The sequence below is a fragment of the Parambassis ranga genome, chromosome 2 (genome assembly GCF_900634625.1).
Source record: "Parambassis ranga chromosome 2, fParRan2.1, whole genome shotgun sequence".
Lineage (NCBI taxonomy): Eukaryota > Metazoa > Chordata > Actinopteri > Ambassidae > Parambassis > Parambassis ranga.
Window position 1 is genome coordinate 35,448,527 of NC_041023.1, and position 18,177 is coordinate 35,466,703.

General features: G+C 48.4%; 1 protein-coding gene across 5 annotated transcripts; it reads right to left on the reverse strand.

Moving 5' to 3' along the window:
• Positions 1–308: 308 nt before the first annotated feature.
• ptpro (protein tyrosine phosphatase receptor type O) lies at positions 309–18,073 on the reverse strand. Of its 5 annotated transcripts, XM_028394116.1 has the most exons (27): positions 17,730–18,073; positions 12,885–13,146; positions 12,647–12,802; positions 12,348–12,500; positions 11,781–12,272; positions 11,510–11,671; positions 11,239–11,435; positions 10,631–10,751; positions 10,350–10,543; positions 10,160–10,271; positions 9,925–10,088; positions 9,565–9,685; positions 9,123–9,259; positions 8,843–8,981; positions 8,643–8,763; positions 7,907–7,975; positions 6,591–6,674; positions 4,012–4,047; positions 3,713–3,794; positions 3,545–3,635; positions 3,195–3,271; positions 2,834–2,968; positions 2,556–2,678; positions 2,318–2,472; positions 1,991–2,126; positions 1,695–1,815; positions 309–1,619 (listed from the first exon to the last, which is right to left on the reverse strand). In XM_028394116.1, the coding sequence occupies exons 1-26, from the start codon at positions 17,838–17,840 to the stop codon at positions 1,711–1,713; spliced, it is 3,735 nt and encodes a 1,244-aa protein (XP_028249917.1). In that variant the 5' UTR covers positions 17,841–18,073; the 3' UTR covers positions 309–1,619; positions 1,695–1,710. The 5 variants fall into 5 exon arrangements, with proteins under 5 accessions (XP_028249917.1, XP_028249943.1, XP_028249934.1 ...); XM_028394142.1 differs by lacking the exon at positions 6,591–6,674; XM_028394133.1 differs by lacking the exon at positions 6,591–6,674 and having other exon boundaries at positions 3,713–3,812.
• Between the last annotated feature and the right edge of the window lie 104 nt (positions 18,074–18,177).

Here is an 18,177-nt window from a genome sequence, read left to right on the forward strand (position 1 = left end):
ATTTTTACACTGTCCAACTTTTACCTTTGCAAGAATACATACATACATATACATATACATATATATATGTATATATATATATATATATTATATATATATATATATATATATATATACATACATACACATACATATATATATATACATATATACGTATATATATATATATATATATATATACGTATATATATATATATATATATATATACGTATATATATATATATATATATATTTCTCACAGATTTCTGCATTATTAAACCAAATTCATGTAAATATGTTTTCATTTCATCATTTGTTTTAAATAAATATTAAAATGTCAATCATTTTACTTCAGTAGCTGTATTTGGATGAAAGCTCTTGTTTTGGCGACGCCGTGTACTTCCTGAATGCGGTGTGAAGCTCGGGGTCGGCCGGTCAGTCGACATTCTCGACAGTCAAGGAGAAGTTTTTTTCTTTTTGCCCTTTGAGTGAATCAGAACAAACCAAAGCAGACACTGACAGTGGCTTCAACACTTCTGTACAGTTCAAGATATGAAGAGTCTCCCGAGTCGTTATCAGTTGGCCACCAGGGGGCCCCAACAGCACTCACAATGTGCCTACGCCCACCAACACCCGCACAGAATCGCCCCTCAGACACACAGAAAGCAAAGCTGCTGTTTGACCGACTTAACGTTACCTTTAGGAAAATTCTGTTTTTTAAACAAAATTAAAAATGAGAATTTATAATAATGAAATAATAATCATTGATTTTTATTATTGTGAATTCATGTTTGTTGTTTCTTCAGCATAAACACATTTGACCAGATTTGATTAAAAAGGTGTCTTTTGGGTGTTAAAAAAACAAAAAGCAGCGAGCGGCCATGACACTTGATACAGGACAGGGCCCCTGGCGGGTGGTGCCGACCCTGCAGATATGGCTCTGTGGTTGGTGGTTTTGGCAGTTGGACTGTCTTCTGATTGGTCCGAGCCGTCCTACAGTCGTCTACAGTTAATCTACACTCCGTCAGTGTTTATTTTCCAGAGCAGCAGGAGCTTTTCAGTGCAAATACAAACTACAGCTCTACGTCCACAGGCGCTAATGTCCGTTCCCAGCACGCCGCGCGCTGGCGGCGAGTCTCCACAAAGAGCTGTCCTCGTCCTTTGTTGTGCAGACCCAGCAAACATCCAGACGTTTTGTGTCTCTGGTGGCGGACACTGCCGTGCAGCTGCATGTTTGCTGGGGTCGGGCGTTTCCGGGCAGCTGTCCTGGTAGTCAGGTGTGTGGCAGTGTGTGACATCACAGGAAGCCAGGGCAGCTGCAGGAGGATGACATTGAGGAAGAGGCCCGTGTGCTTGCTGGTTTTTCAGCGACTCCTGAGATCAGAAACAAATCAAATGAGAAACTGCTGACTGGGCTCCAGCGACTCGCTGCCTGAACCAGGAGGCGGGCCGGTGCGGTTCAGAGGGCGGGCTGTGGTCGGTCAGTCAGACAGCGAAGGCTCCTTAAGGCAGATCTCCATCCCGCGCTGTGACACCAATTCAAATGAAGGACGGCAGGTTTCTCTCAGCTGTGGGTGGATAATGAAGTGGATCTTCTGCAGAGAATGGATGCCTGAAGCAGAGGAGGTGGGTTCACAGCCTGCAAGACCAGGAGAAGGGTTTACTGAGATGGCCCCTTCCAGCTAATGTGAGTGTGAACAGAGCCCTGACTCACGTCTGCAGGCGGCACTCTATGTCTTGCTGGCATTCTCATAGATGATGTCAGAGGTGATGGACTGCTGCTTCTTCTTCTGCCACATCAGCAGGACGCACTGATGGATGAACACGTACTGCTCCTACACACACCCAGACACACACACACAGAGACAGACAAAGAGTAGTTAGTTGTGTGTGTGTCTGTGTCTGCTGTTCTGTGTGTGTGTCTGCCTGTCTGTCTGTGTGTATGTGTGTGTGTGTGTGTGTGTGTCTGCCTGCCTGCCTGCCTGCCTGTCTGTGTGTGTGTGTCTGCACCTCTGTCTGCACCATGGACAGTCGGTGTGACCTCATCTCAGACACCATCCCCAGGATGTCAACGAACTCATGCTCCCTGATGTGCTGCATCAGGCGGTCCAAAGCGATGAAGGTTCCGGTCCGGCCAACCCCAGCACTGAGAGACACACACAGACACACAGCACATTAACATCAGTACCTGAGGACATAATGACATCATCATGGTGTTTTTATGGCTGTAAAAGGACCTCCTGCTGCAGGACATTAAACATTAAACAAGGTGCTGCTGTTCAGTTTGGGGTTCAGCAGTGCGTCCTGCAGGGGGCGCTCTGCTGCTGTCATTTTAACCTGCAGTGGACGATGATGGGGTCTTTGGTCCTGCTGGCCTGCTGCCGGACGATGTGGACGAACTGCAGGATGCTCTCGATGGCATTGACCGTGGGGACGCCATGATCTGGCCACGAGGTGTAGTTCAGATGGAGGACGTCCTGAGACTCATCAGCCTGCGGGGGGCAACAGTAACTCTGGTTACACCTGCAGAGACAGTGTGCAGTGCAGCTGCCATCCTGCAGGGGGAGACACTTACATATCCCAGCCTGAACTTGCGTATGATCCACTCCGGAGACTCGGTCTCTGACAGCATCTCCACGCTGACCTCGCCGTACATCACGGGCTCGCCGGTGAACGGCCAGTAATGATCACACTTCACCTGCAAACACAGTGCTGTGAGCACAGCTGGCCACCAGGGGAGGACAGCCAATCAAATGAAGCCTGTGCTGTGACATCATGACAGGTCACTGAAACAAGCAGCGGGCCTTTTCGTTGATCTGATATAAAAATGCTTAATTGATCCATCAGACTCACCCGCCGCCGCTCGTTGCACTGAGTCAGCATGACGACGATCGGTGTCTTCTGCTGCAGCACCATCTTCCAGAAGTCGTTGCGTGTTTCAGGCAGCGGGCCCTGTGTGGCAATGTACTCCTTCGCATGTTTGTAGCCCTGAAAGTCAGAGAGAGCTCAGCTTTACCGACAAACTGCAGAGATGTTTCAGCTGACGCTCATGAACTCATCTACAGTGTTATCATCTGATGTTTTATTGTTGTGATGTTTTCCACATTTCTATGTGAGTTTTATTCATTCACAATTCTAATATATTTTAATATATTAGAATTGTGGATTAGAGATATTCAGTAAATAATCAATAATCAGGTGTGCAGACACTCACAGGTATGTAGTTGGCATTGATGTAGTCTGATCCTTCATCGTTGTGCATCGAGATCAGCTTCACTCGACTGAAGTCATCTGAGGAAAAACACAGACCAACATCAGAGGAGGCTCGACTCCTGTCGGCACAACAACAGAGGAAGCAAGCTGAACTCCTGTCGCCACGACAACAGAGGAGGCCGAACTTGTGTCGCCATGACAACAGAGGAAGCCGATCTCCTGTCGCTACGACAACAGAGGCCAAACTCCTGTCGCCTGACAACAGAGGTGAAACTGAAACCTTCTCAGGGTTTCAGCTTAAGTGATGTCATCCACTAATAAGTCATGTAACAGGAAGGAGCTCAGACTCACAGGGGAGGATGTTGGTGTATCTGTTCTTGGGCCGGTTGATGGGCAGATCGGCTGCATCGTGGGACAGATCCAGGCCAACGCTTTTCAGCTCCTGCAAACACACACAGCCATCAGAGATGATTCCTCCATCTTCAGTGATCACTGAGCACCGGAAGGCCACATACATACCTCAAACTGCAGCGAGAACTTGTAGGCGGAGTCTTTGCTCATCTCTTTGAAGTACGCATCAAAATCATCAAGCTGCACGGGGCTGAAACGTAAACACACACTGTGTCAAACGGCAGCAACAATCAGCCGCCGCCAGGATGCCAGAGACTCAGACGACCTCAACACTGTTACTACTACAACTACTTCCAGATAAAGGTAAACACTCTGAGCTGCTGGATCAGTTTCACTTTAATCTGCCGAATTAAACTTTCAGCTGGAGGCTGACACACACACACATAGCTGCATGCTGCCATTGTTACCTTGTTAGCTTCCGTTTCTTTAACGCTGTCTTGCTCCTATAAAATACAAACATGTAAAGTCCTGGTGATGATTTCTGACTCACATTCAGCTGCAACCGATGAGGGTTTTCACCCTCTGAGCAGCAGCGCCCCCTACCGACCAGCAGGAGCTGCTGCACAGAGGACTTCAGTCCTTTACTCAAAGGAACCTGAATGTGCTTCACATCAGGAAGTTTCAACGTATGTAAATTACTGTTAAAGTCAGGAAGTCTAAAATTAAAACTTCAGCTTCCATTTGTGTGACAATCAGAAATACTAAGATTAGGATTATTATAAGATTATTTTATATTTGATCAAAGAATCAGCTCAGTTTTTTTATTAATATCTATCTGAAAATTCAGATCTTTTTTTCCATCTTGAGTTTAGAGATGCAGATGCTCCAAACAAGAAATGAGAGTAACATTACTGAAACATTCAGATTCATGATTAGTGGTTTAATATTTTAATACACACTTTTAGATTTTGAGAATAGAGCCTGGTGAGCGTCACGTGCACATTGATGGAAAGAGAAGTTTTAATTTGAATCCTTCGTCTTAGATTAATGACTTCCATACGAGAACCCAAACATCGGCCGACAGTCAGTGAACGCATCACAGCAAGACATGCTCAGAAACCTGCGTCATGTTCGTCATGCAGTCATTTACAAGTTGTCAGGATTTGATTGTCATGCTGCTGCGTTGACGTTTAACACAACTTAAACACAAAGTCTGTGATGTTCAGAAGAAACATCATGAGCAGGCGCTACATCAGAGAATCTGTGGTTAACCAGTGCCATGCACTGTTCACGCTACAACACACACAGACGGCATGCAGACACCACACGCACTGTAGTTAGCATCATGCTAAAGAACATCCAACATGTTAGTAGAATTTAACCACAGACACAGCATCGCAAGACAAAGTTCATCTGAGTTCCTGTTTACTTTCAAAATAAAACTTTGTGTCTGGTGACGTTTCATATTTTCTTTTTGTCAACAAATCTCAAAGTGAGGATCCGAACCAACACTGAATGTGTCCACTCCAGGGAGCCACACAAATACACCACAACGATTAGGGGTGGAACGGTTCACCAAATCCATGGTTCGGTTTGTATCACGGTTCTGAGGTCACGGTTTTCAGTTCGGTTCACAATGTTGAGGTTTTTTCTACTTTTAAATACCAGATGAGCATAAAATACATAGCCTATTTATCCAACATTCAACATATTTAAGAATCAGTTCAGTGTTTCCCATATCATTATATCAGGTCAAGTCAATTTTATTTCTTTTTAATTTCTATATAGCACCAGATCATAACAGAAGCCATTTATGATAACCTTTCCTATAGAACAGGTCTACACCTTGTTCCTTTATTAACCAAACTAAACAGCTCATGTTATTTATCTTATTTGCACGGCAGCATGTCATTTCTGTCTGCGCACAGAGGCCCGATGTGCGTACACACACAAACACACACACAGACAAACAGTCAGACAGAGAACGTGTGTTGCTTTGTCCACCGTTGCTCATTACATGCTAGTTGGATAGACTGAACTCTATGACTACGCTAGGTTAAGCTAACGTTACTGATGTCCGTGTTTTTATTTTATTTTTGCCAATGAAATATGCTATTTACATCCCGCTCTGTAAACACTGACGGGACCTTCGGCAGCTTTGCGCACGATTGGACGCAGAGTGGTGTGGGTCTCTGCTGCGTGAAGCCACGGTGACTGACCGGCTGTGAATGCGTTGTTGCGGGGGAGGAGCTCATGGTCGCTGCTTGTCGAGGACAGTAGCCTGACTGCAAAATGATTTCACGTCAGTCTCCAAAAGTCACCAGAGAGAGTCACTAGTAGCTTTTGATAAAAAAAAAGTTTTGAAAAGCCGCCAAATGTAGCGAGAGAGACGCCAAGTTGCCAACACTCGTCTATATGCTGTGGTAAAAAACGCCTCCCTGTATTACTTGATGCGCATGTCCAGAACCGAACAGAACACGCGCCCCGAACCGAAACACGTGTACCGAACGGTTCGGATTTTTTTCCTGAACCGTTCCACCCCTAACAACGATACAAAGGGCCCCAACGGGGATCCCTGAGGAGCGCCACAGTCACAGTGACAGCAGCTGGACCAGTTCAGTCATGGTAAATATGAATATATGAAATGATGGCGGCTGTTTCTGATTCCTGTGTACCAATAACACAACCACTTCAAACTGAAACTAAATGTTCCACAGATCTTCACCACAGGGGCCGTGGCCACAAAACTGGCCTGCTTTAGCTAAAGATGATGACTGCTGACACCCCACACACGATGACTGTGGAGCTGGAGAACGGAGGAGGAGCTGGGATGGAGCCCTGAGGTGCACCGTCTATTTTTGTTTTTTTCTGAGATTTGTTGACAGAAATATGAAACAGAGCAGACGTGTCTGTTTATCCTGATCGGTGACATCAGACTTTGGTCCAAATGGGAGTAAGACAATGTCTCTGATCAATACTGTGGGCTGTGGCTCTGCTTAGACATGCCCCTGAAGTGCAGTGCTTTGGCCAGCAAGTGCTTACTTACCAAGGATTAATATAAAAAGCCAAAAGATAGTCAGTCCAAAGGCAGGATGGCAGGAGGGTAAGGAAGGCGAAGAGGCTTCTTCGCCTGAAGGGTTCAAAAGAAATCAAATAAAACACAAACAAGAAAAATAAAGAACACAGACACCAGGGAGCGGTAGGTTGGGGACAGAACATGGTGCTCCATTAGTACAGAGGCACAGAGCTTCACATTAGTGCTGAACACACAGTTAATGCATCATGCAGCCGCTCAGAAAGTGTCCCGTTGTCTCTCTGGAGGTCAACAGCGGTCTGTTAGCCGCTGGACGTCAATGGCTGCTCTGTCTCACCCTGAGCCTGCGACAGTACTGCGTCCTCCCAACCCAAACCACAATGCACCACTCAGCCGGACCCTCGCCGCGTAAACACTGCTCTCAGTTAGCCAGCAGGCGGTGATGTCACATCACGTGGCGGCCACCTTTATGAACCTGATGATCTCATTAATATTCAGAGGCCGTGAGCTCACTGACGCAGGAACATTCAGGGACGCCGTCCCACCGAGCGTGAACACGGATTTTAAAGATGGCCCCCCACATCAATAATTTATTTATAAGTTATAAGTGTAACAAAAAAAAAACACAGAATTTTGTCACATTAATGATGTTTGCATGCTGTAAATACAAACTTAATCCTCAGTTTAATCTTGATTTAAAGTCTTGGATTGGGTGTAGTTGGCCTTTTTCCTGCATCAGTGAAGCATCACGTCATATTGTCACACCCACATGGCTGTGACATCACATGCACATAGCGTCAACACTCCACCGCCACAATAAGAAGAACACTCTGATGGAAATGTGCGTTTAGTGATGGAGATACGACAGCAGATGGAAGCCAAGTTTCTGCCTTAACTGACCGTCTTTCAGCTGTTATATTAATCACAAACCTCCGGGTGTTTGTCACATGACCTGAACCCGATCCATCAGCGCTTTCAATGGCGGCAAATTCTCGTCTTTGTTCTCAAGATTTTAACACGAGTGACAGAAAATCCACATTTTGTCCCGTTAATCTGAGATTAGGGAAAATCCTGAGGCTCATCATCAACACACACCCCAAACAGCACAGGCAGGGGCTTGTCATCTTCATAATCACAATCATCATCATCATGGCCACCTTGAGCTGCTTTAATCACCAAAGATGAGTTAAAATCTGCAGTTGCATGTTTAAATCCCTAATCTGCCTCCTCATCTCCTCTAATCTGCCCCAGATTGGTTCTTTGGAGGCTGCAACACTGAGATCACCTCACAGGTCTCTGACCCAAACAGACAAGCAGCAGGCTCGTACCAGTTGTAGGGAAGCTTTCCATCCCGCTCGAACGAGGCGAAGTTGACGAAGGTCTCCGCCCCACATTCTCTGAAAGAAAGCACAGAACACACACAAGGGACCGCGACAGATTAGGGAAGTCAAATATGTGATGACCTGTCAAGAAACAGAGGAAGTAGGAAAATAACTGAGAACAGCTGAGCACAAACGGCTGCTCATGAAAATATCATCAGAAACAATCCGAGGTCACACACGTCAGGAGGCACAGACACACAACCTGCATGCAGCGAGCTGATTGGTTGATGTGGTCACATGTGCAGAAGCCAAACATGACATGAAAATAAATCAATGATGAGTTAAATCAATACCAACACAGAGATGATCATAAACTCTGGCACAGAGTGTTTTTAAATAAACATATGTCTGACATTAACCTGTCACAGTGACACGCGTCATTTAGCCCATTTTCTTCCGATATTGATGACTCGTGTTGACTCTTATCGATCACAATCCTTTATACAAATTTTCATCAGATCACAGAATATAATAAAAAATGTGTTTTAAGCCATGACGCAGCTGACAGGAAGCAGTCTGTGCCCCAAATAATGAGTCAGTTACTGAGAATACTCTGACCACAGCCACACAGAGGACACTGTGTGTGTGTGTATGTCTGTCTTTCTGTGTGTGTATGTGTCTTTCTGTGTGTGTCTGTTTGTGTGTGTGTCTTTCTGTGTGTGTCTGTTTGTGTGTGTCCTACCTGGTCATCTGCAGGTGTTTCTTGCGCAGGACGAGCAGGAAGAGAACCAGCAGGCTGATAAGGAGGATGCTAAGGACGGCCAGAGCCGAGATGGCAGCGATGCTCGGGTTCATCTCTTTGGCTGACGCACACACAGACAGTTATTTGTGTTAACCTTTTTGTATCACCCCGTCAGAACCCTGCCTGGTAGTTTTACCCACCCACAGTGCTGATGGAGATGAGTGAGGGCTTGCTGGGCGTGCTGTAGCTGAAGCTGGTGACGGTGCAGTTATAGCTGGATGATGGCAGCAACCCGGACACGGTCAGCACATGAGAGGTGGAGGTCAGTGGCTCACGGGCCTGAAGGAGGGAAAAGAGCGAGGTCAACCGATGGCAAGAAAAAAACCCAAACATTCAAAATCCTATGTGCTCTTACAGATGACAAAACCATGACACAAGTCAACACAACAGACACACAACCAGGAGAACACTGAAGGCCACCTTGATCTCCTTGCTGCTGGTTCTGCTGGGTCTGCAGAGGACCTGGAAGTAGTCTACCACTCCGTCCTCGCTCCACAGCAGAGTCACTGACGAATGAGTGACATTAACGGCGTACAGCGACCTGGGAGGAGCCGGATCTGCAGGGCACACACACAGACACACACACACTTTACACAGGAGAAATCCTGCAGGTGTAATGCAGGTCTGATCTGAGACACACACACACAGTGGAATGGCTTCCTGTGGCAGCTCAAACACTGAGCGTGCTCAGAAGAGGAAGTGGACGATTTAAAGTTTCACATTCACACAGAGTGTCGCCATGGAAACACACACAGTGCAAGCAGACATGGATGCTTAATGACATGCAACTGACAGTCTGTGTGTGGGTGTCAGTGTGTGTGTGTGTGTGGTTGTGTCTGTCAGTGTGTGTGTACGTGCTGACCCAGTTTGATGATGTTGGGTGTGGAGGTGTTCCTGCTGCGCTCCGTGCATGCCGTCACTGTCAGGTTGTAGATGTCTCCTGGAGGCAGAGGGAGGCTGGCCCGCATCATGTTACGAGTCACCTGACACACATAACACACACGCACACAGACACACACACACGCATACAAAACATACAAACAACACACACATAGAACAGAGGATCCATGTTTGATGCTTTCAGCTTTGTTTTTCTGACAGATCTGATTTAATCCTTGTGTGTTTTAGCTGTGTGTGTGTGTTAGCCGTGTGTGTTAGCTGTGTGTGTGCCTTAGCTGTGTGTGTGTGTGTTGTAAGGTACTGTAAGCTGTAAGGTACACACATCAATGGAGTAGCTCTTCTCGGGTCCCTTTTTGCCGACGGCGACCACCTGCCAGTGCAGCATCCTTGAGTGTGACAGGTCGATAAAGAGCTCGCCGTACGCCCAGCGGACGAAGAGCACGCCTCGGGAGTAATCCACGGAGGAGATGTGCGGCGCCTCCGGAGCTGCAGGGCGACCAGACAAACATTTAGAGAGGAGCAGCAGAACGTTTTTCTCTGGCGTCTGAGTGACTGACCTGTGACGAAGCTGACCGTGGAGCTGTCACAGCAGCTGAGCGGCGGGTCGCCCCATGTCACCATGGAAACACGGAAGTTGTAGTACCAGGCGGGCAGCAGGTCGGTCACTCTCTAACAGGAAGCAGAGTAACAGTCAGAGCAGAACTGAACCTGCATCATCATGTTGATGGTGAGGGAGAGCTGCGTTACCACGGAGGCCACAACAGATGCCGTGGCGGCGATCTCATAGTAGGTGGTCCACTCAGAGGCCAGCGTGACAGGGTTGAAGAAGAAGGTCTGGAGGACATACTTCCTGAAGGCCACATGGTAGGGCCGCTGCCAGCTGAGGATGACCGCTGTAGGACTCAGAGGGTAAACAGCGAGCTCGCGCACACCTGTGGGCTCTGACATCACAGTAAGTGGTTACTGAGGGCCTGACCTCTGACCTTTAGCAAAAGAACCATGTGACCGGACACTGAACTGATAATCACCGATATCAATGATGACGGGCTCGGACGGCGGGCTTATCAGCGGTCCGTTGGTGTGATAGACAACCACCCGGTACTGGGCGCCTGGTGTCAGGTGGGTGATGATGTCACTCGTCGAGTTTTCCTGCATGAACATATTTAATTTTAAATATTTAATCTGAACAAGTTTAAACTCTAAACTGAAAAGTTCCAACATATAAGTCAGAATTACACATTAATCACAACAACAACAACAACAACACAAAAGTCATTTTTTATCAAGCCGAGAATTACACTATAAAAACATTTCAACCGTTAAAAATGTAAAATTTACTCACTATGTTAATTTAAAAGGAAAAACATTTTCCTCAGTTTTGTTGTTTTAAGTGTGTTGTTACTTTGTCTCTGTTGTGTTGTTGTTGTCATTGTAGTTGTTGTGTTGTTGCTTTGTTGTTGTGTTGTTGGTGTGGCGTTGCTTTGTGTCTGTTGTGTTGTTGCTTTGTTGTTGTGTTGTTGCTTTGTTGTTGTTTTGTTGCTGCTCTGTCCTTGTGGTGGTGTCGCTGCTGTTGTTTTGTCGTTGTTGTGTTGGTTCTGTTGTGTTGTGGTGGTGTCGCTGCTGTTGCCCCGGTTACCTCGCTGCAGTACGTGTTCTCCATCCTTTGGCTCAGGCTCGGCTTTAGGCAGGTCATAGAGACCACGGACACCAGGCTGCCATTGTGGACCTGACCGGATGGAGCCCAGGAGACGGCGGCGGTGCTGGAGTCCAGGAGTCTGATGGTGACGGCCTGAGGCCGCTCACGGAGCTCCTCCAGCAGCTCCCCGCCGGGACCTGAGCCATGGAGGGTGGGGTTATTTATACAGATGTACACACAGTGATCGTCTCGCGCGGCAGCATAAACATACTGAGGTAGAAGGTGACACCGGTGTCGGCGATGCTCTCTCGGGCCTCGCACTCTCCAGACGAGCTCAGAGTGGTCACATGGACTCGGTACGTTCCGGGCTCCGTTAGCTCGGTGAAGAACTCGTGAGTGTTTTCGTCCACGGTCGCTGTTTCTGTGGAGTTACCTGAGGAGCAGCAGGAGGTTCAGACAGGAAACAGCACTGAAGAAAGGACTGAACACAAAACATAAATCTGCTATCTGCTCCCGGTACACCCCCCTCCTTCCATGTTTACCGTCTCTGTAGATGTACACGTTGAAGCCATCGTAGCTGGTCGGCGGCTGCGGGGGCAGCCAGCGCAGCTCTAGCAGGATGGGGGGCAGCCTGGTGGGCAGGACGGCAGGCTCGGCGGGCAGAGCCATGGCAGAGCCTGGCTCGTTGGAGTCCTCGTATTCAGGCACCACAGCGTTAACAAACTCATCGTCCCTGTCGGTGGGAGGCAGCTCCGTTGGATCCAGCCAGTAGCTGTGAGATTCCGCCTCCTCTGCCTGGCTGCCGTTAAGGCTGACACTTCCTGTCAGGTTGTGGGAGGAGTTAAAGGGGACATGGGTGACTCCAAGAGCCTCCACAGAGGCGTTCTCCTTCGCAGGCTGGATCTCTTCCTCCTGTCGCTCCTCTAGCAGCAGGACGTCCCGGGCCCGGCGAGAGGATCTTTGTGCCCCCTCAGGAGCCGCCCGGGGGCTCAGGTGGATGATCTTATGGGAGATATTGAGGGGGGGGGAGGGCACTGTGGGGAAAACCAGGAGAGTCAGGACCGATCCTCCGCTCAGAGACAGCAGCTACACCTGTGTTTGTGTCTCACCTGTGCGGTGGTGCAGAGGCGAGTGTGTGATGTCACTCTGGGTGACCAGGGCAGCCTGGTACACGGTGACCTCAGAGATCAGCTGGAAGGTGATGTTCAGGTAACACACCCCTGGTAGCCAGTGTTTGAACACCGTCTTCCCTTTGTAGAAATCTACAAACAGACAGAAGCCCGGTTACCAGGGAAGGATACTTCCTAAGGACTAAGGACTGTCCCCACCAGGTCAGAGTGTGAACTACAACACTCCATATTGCTGACAGTCAGGGAAAAAATCAGAGCAGCCAGAGCAGCTCTCTCACCTTTATAAAGCATGGCCCTCCGCTCCTGTCCTTCTGTGTAGCTGATGTTGACCCTGCTGAAGACAGTTCTGGGTGGAGGGACGATCTCAAACACCACGCCGGTCTCTGGAGCCTCCCTGTAGTCTGAAATCTGAGCACTGTGGACAGGAAGTGGCTCTGAGGAGACAAAACAACCTCAGTCTGAGATCAGACATCCAGATAAGCCCTAAAACTCACACGGACCAATTAAACCACTCACTCGTGAGCACCGGCACGGTCTTCACCGGCCTGGACCAGCTCTGTCCCTGTTTGACCAGCAGGCCCACGGTGTAGCACAGGCCGTGGAAGGACGTGTTGAACAGCAGAGGCTCGCTGGTGTTGACGAACTGAACCAGGACCAGTCGAGGCTCTCCAGAGATCTGTGCTGCATACACTGTGGTGTTCTCCTGCAGGTCTGAACGCTCCAAGGTCGCCACGATCAAACCGTCATCGCTTACAGACGCCTGGAACGACGACATGCTCTGAAAGAACAGACACACAACAGACAGACACGCAACAGACAGACACACAACAGACAGAGCCATCAGGAGGGAGCAGGCGTTAGGACTGGTTGTGTTTTGTTTGTGTTAGTTTTGTGTTGTCCTCTGTTTTGATGTTGTTTCTCTGCACACCGACACACTCTGTGTGTGTGAGTCTGTCCTCTGGCCTCCACCCAGCCTGCGGTGTGATTGGATACCAGGTCTGCTGTTACGGTGCCAGGTGAGTCAGGCTTTCATGAATCATGAGGATCACCTGTCTGACCACATGAATCTGAAGGAGCAGCTCCACCTCCCTTTTCTGATCAGACACACATGGTCCCTGTCTGGATGCTAAGCTAGGCCGGCCCCATCCTGTGAGTGTTCCATGACTAGCTTTGATCTGCAGAGCTGTTTCCAGCAGATTAAAGTGTATCAATAGCAGCAGCGTGTTCAGAGCAGATAAAACGGAACAAAGAGCCTAAACGGACGCCGTGGAGCAGCAGATTACAATCCTGACCCACATTTCTAATCTGAGTGAAACTCAACATGTGCTGCACTGAGGCATGATAGGGTTGATCACAACAAAGAGCATGGATGCTAAATGTCTTGTAACAAAGGAGAGAAAGATGTCTCTGACTGCTGCGTCCTCCTCTGTGTGGTGATCATGCTGAACGTATGACACAAGTTGACCTCACACGTCACACATTAGACGTCCATCCGTCTCTTCTCTTCTCTTCTCTCTCAGTGGTGCTTCCTGTTGCTGTTAACCTCTCCTTCATCCTCCACTCATGACTCTGTCCTGGAGGAAGAAGCTGACTGACCCTCATGAAAGCCTAAAGCTGCTGTGATCTTTGGAGGCGCACATGTTCCCTTCAATACATACGTCCAGCTGCTCTTTGAACAAAGCAGCAAGCTCTGATCCGTCACGTTTGTACTGAGCTTCGCTGTGCTCCTTCTCTTTATGTCAGTGCTGTCACGGCTCCTCCGTCCTGTAGCGCCACTTATCCATCAATGCTTCATCACAACATAGTGGGCAGACTGTCGACTCTATTGTCTCACAAACAGGAGGAAATGTGTGTTTTTATATTTCAGTGAAAAGGTCCATCGCTGCACACATGCTCGTTTCATTGTCACCACAGAAGGAATCCACAGCGATTCATTCAATGCAGCGGCACTCTGCTGTTGCCATGGCAATAGAAAGGAGAGACACTTCCGGGGTTGGAGGAGATGCTCATTATGTCTTTCTGATTCCAGGATTACCATGGACACGGTGCAGAGCCAGAGCCTCGGGGGGCAGCCAGGGCTGAATGCTAATGTTCCCCTCCACCCACCCACTCACACACACACAGGAGAAGCTCTGACTGTCTGAACTGTTTTATGCTGCTGGTTTCAAAGAGTTAAATCAAGTTAAAGCAGCTCTAAAACCATCCGGCTGCTTTACAGATGTTCACCTTTTTTAATTTCAGGGTCTGTGATCCTCTGTGAAGGAGCTGCCTGAGCCTCAGCCTGTTTGGGTTTACAGGTAATCTGAGATTACAAATGAAACATAAAGGCAGAATCTGAAAGTTCAAACACAGGAATTAAAGTGGTTTAATAACAGATCCATTAAAATGCTGCAGTTGGAGTGTGCACTGTCATCTTTTGTTCGTCTGAACTGTGTGCTATCTAAGAGCTCCTTTGAGGATGAACCAGGAAGTGAACGCCTGAATGAGCGAAGATGTGACCCCCTGAAAGAGCAGAGGGTGGACAGGGTCAGGAGGCGTCGCCCTCAGGCAGCTGCCGGTATTATCATGCAAACCTGCAGAGTTTTTGTTGTGTGGAGGAAGGCGGGGGCGGCTGGAGGACGGAGCCTGACAGCCTCCATCAGACTATGAAAGGACTGAGGAGGTCCCTGCTGACAGCTCAGAGAGGCCAGAGCAGCGCTGCAGCTAAACCTGCTGAGAAGGAGGAGCCGCTCCTCTGTCAGCATCAGAGGAGCCGCTCCCTCGGTCAGCATCAGAGGAGCCGCTCTTCCGTCAGCATCAGAGGAGCAGGCAGCAGTTCACAGTCTTCAGGTTCCCTCTGTGAGACGCAGGCTGTGGACACATGGACACTTTACTCAGGGTTCAGGGTTCCTGCACTGACTGAAGGATGATGATTGACAGCTCTGTGCCTCGTTCACCAAACAGTTTGAACCTTTTCAGTGGTCTCACCTCAGCAGCCTCCCACTCAGGGAGCCGCTGTCCGTGGACACAGTTCCACAGGCCCCCAGCAGGAAGCAGAGCCCACTCAGATTCAATTAAAATCATCTGCAACAAAAAGCTTCCTCTAAACCAAACTTGCTGCATTAGCACAGAACTAGCCTGTGTTGTGTCTTGCAGCCATTTTGCTAAATAAATGTTGACACACAGTTACATGTGTGATTCAATCAAACAAATCTACAGACCAGCACCTTTCATCATAATGCAGAAATAACTGACATTGCATCCAGTTTCAGAATGTGGAAGCGTTACACACAGTTAGCAGGTGCAGCAGAATTCCTGTTAGCTAACATCAGTGTGTGTACAAACGGCAGCTGATGGAGTCTCTAGCTGTGTGACGGCATCATGTGTCGCGGTGAGGCGGCTATAACAATGCAGCGGTTGTGCGCTCAGCTGAAGGCCTGCTGGCGTTTGCAGTGATCAGTGTGATAACGGTCTTATCGGCAGTGTGAGGTCATTGATGCCGCTGCAGGCTTTCACTCGTCTCCATATGGGAAACTACAAAACTCATTAAACAATGCCCACCCATGACCTCCCAACAGTGACAGCTAATATCACATTGTTAGCATCAGACACCAGCTCATGTCTCCATAATCTGGCCCACAGTGTCAGAAGTGCTAACTTCTCCTTCTATTGAAACTAAGCTAACGGATGCAGTGGATCACATTAAAACAAGATGGCCGGCCATTCTGTTAAACCATTCTGTGTGTGTGTCTGATTAAACCTCTCCGCCTGTTAACACATTGATTCCTCAGATTATTGGTGTGATTTCACAGATTAACCCTGACAGTGATAATCCGCTCACAAATAATCCAGACTCTGACTCAAACAGTTTGTTGTTTATGTTTACGGATGTTTGCTTTATCTGCTCATAGTAAATTACTGTAACACATGCCAACACTGGCTAAGCTAACATTAGCCACATGTAGTTTAAATGTATCTGCTTCAATGATGTGACAGACACGGCTTAATGTCACTGCAGCGCTAGCTGTTAGCACATATATGATTCAGCTGAAGGTCGATCAGTGGGAGGCCCACAGGTATCATTTAATTATTGATAATAAAGTCTGTGTGTGTGTGTCAGGTGAATTCATTTTCACAGTGTTTGAAGATCATTATACATACAAGAACAAAATGCCTGATAATACATGTTGCTAATAAATAGGGACTAATCAATACAATCATATATTGACCATCTCTGTGTGTGAGGTGACTGAAGCTTGATATGAATCTATGATGTCACTGTGATTGACAGCAAAGAGGAAATGAAGCTCAGAGCATCAGATAAACACACCAGGCTGATGACTCACACACACACACACTCTCTCACACACACACACACATATAATGGGGTCAGTAAACACCTCACACAGCTGGAGCAGCATCACAGGTCATAGGAGCGATACACCATCACTTCCTCTCTGTCCTACCTGAGAGCTGCTGTGACGGGTCCACAGACGGTCAAATGTTTAATTTAAAAATCAACACGTGGAATCAGAACATCAGCTGTGTGATGGAGCCACAGTCAGTGGTCATGTGACTGAACGTCAGTAACTTCCTGTTTAACAGACTGATGCAGAGGATGATGTTTGTGTGGTGAAGTTGAGCAGCAGCCCATCACACTGACACACGTCCATCACTGATCACTGACAACCAGCATCTCTGCCATTTTGTAACACAACCATCACCATGGCAACGCTAGTGGAATGTAGGTAAGGGTAAACAAACAAGATGGCAGAGTGTACCTGCAGCTGTTTACTGAACGTTTCCAATGATGTAAAGACACGCCCGCTGATGACGTCATCTTTCTCAGATCTGCTAAATCTAAGCGTCAGACTTTTAATCTGAAAGTCCACACTTCCTGTCTGATCAAGCCACGGATATTATTATTATTGATCATCTGCAGGTGATCAGACACTCAGCTTACACGGAAACCTGTTTCAGCCTAATTGAATAAATATTGGTTTATCAAATCAATTATCAAATTAATTGATTATTGATTTCATCTCTTGTGAATTTTTATTTTAAATCAGTGTGCGCTCAGTTTAAAGGAGGTTCTGCTGTGCGTGCGTGCGTGTGTGTGATGCTGACAGAGAGGCAGCTCTCGGTGAGGCTGCAGCCGACTGACCCACTTTCCGCGGACAGAACGAGCAGCTGCCGCCTCCAGCCCGTCCGGCGGTGCCACGGCGCGTCCGTCTCCGCCGCAGCACACACACACGCCACACCGCCTCTGCTACAACTTGTATTTGCCGTTAAATCGTGTGTCTGGCCGAACAAAGCCCCCCGCCGACAGCAGACGGGCGGCAGCTGCGAGCGCTCATTTCAGAGTAATAACCGGGTTCTTACCGGGATGAGGCCGAGCAGACAGACGGCGAGCAGCAGCGCGCGGCTCATGGTGTCCGTCAGTCCGTCCGTGACGTTAAACTCCGGCCTTTTCGCTCTCAGTCTGCTGCGCATCCAAACAATGGCGATTTTTCTGCTGCATCAGAGCACGATGCTCCGCCGCGCGCACGGATTCTGTCTGCGGTGTTTCCGCTCCGCAGCTCTAGCGGCGCATCTTCATCACCCCCTTCATCATCATCATCATCACCGCCGTCCGAACCGGAGCCAGTCAGAGGAAGCCGCCCGGGCTCCGGGTTCCATGCCGCGGCCTGTGCAGGAGCAGGAGGTTGGTGTCGGTCAGCGGTGATGAAGCTGCTGCTGCGCGGCGTCGCCCCGCCCTGCGCTCCGGAGGCTGCATGGAGACACGCAGGTCCTCCTCCTCCTCCTCCTCACCATCATCATCCTCAGCAGC

Excerpts from the sequence above, each read along its gene's own strand:
- ptpro (XM_028394116.1), bottom strand. The coding sequence starts at position 17,840 with ATGCGCAGCAGACTGAGAGCGAAAAGGCCGGAGTTTAACGTCACGGAC. Across the intron at positions 9,686-9,924 it reads AGAAGAGCTACTCCATTGAT|GTGACTCGTAACATGATGCG; the intron begins GTGTGTACCTTA and ends TATGTGTGTCAG. Across the intron at positions 2,679-2,833 it reads AGTGCAACGAGCGGCGGCGG|GTGAAGTGTGATCATTACTG; the intron begins GTGAGTCTGATG and ends CTGTGTTTGCAG.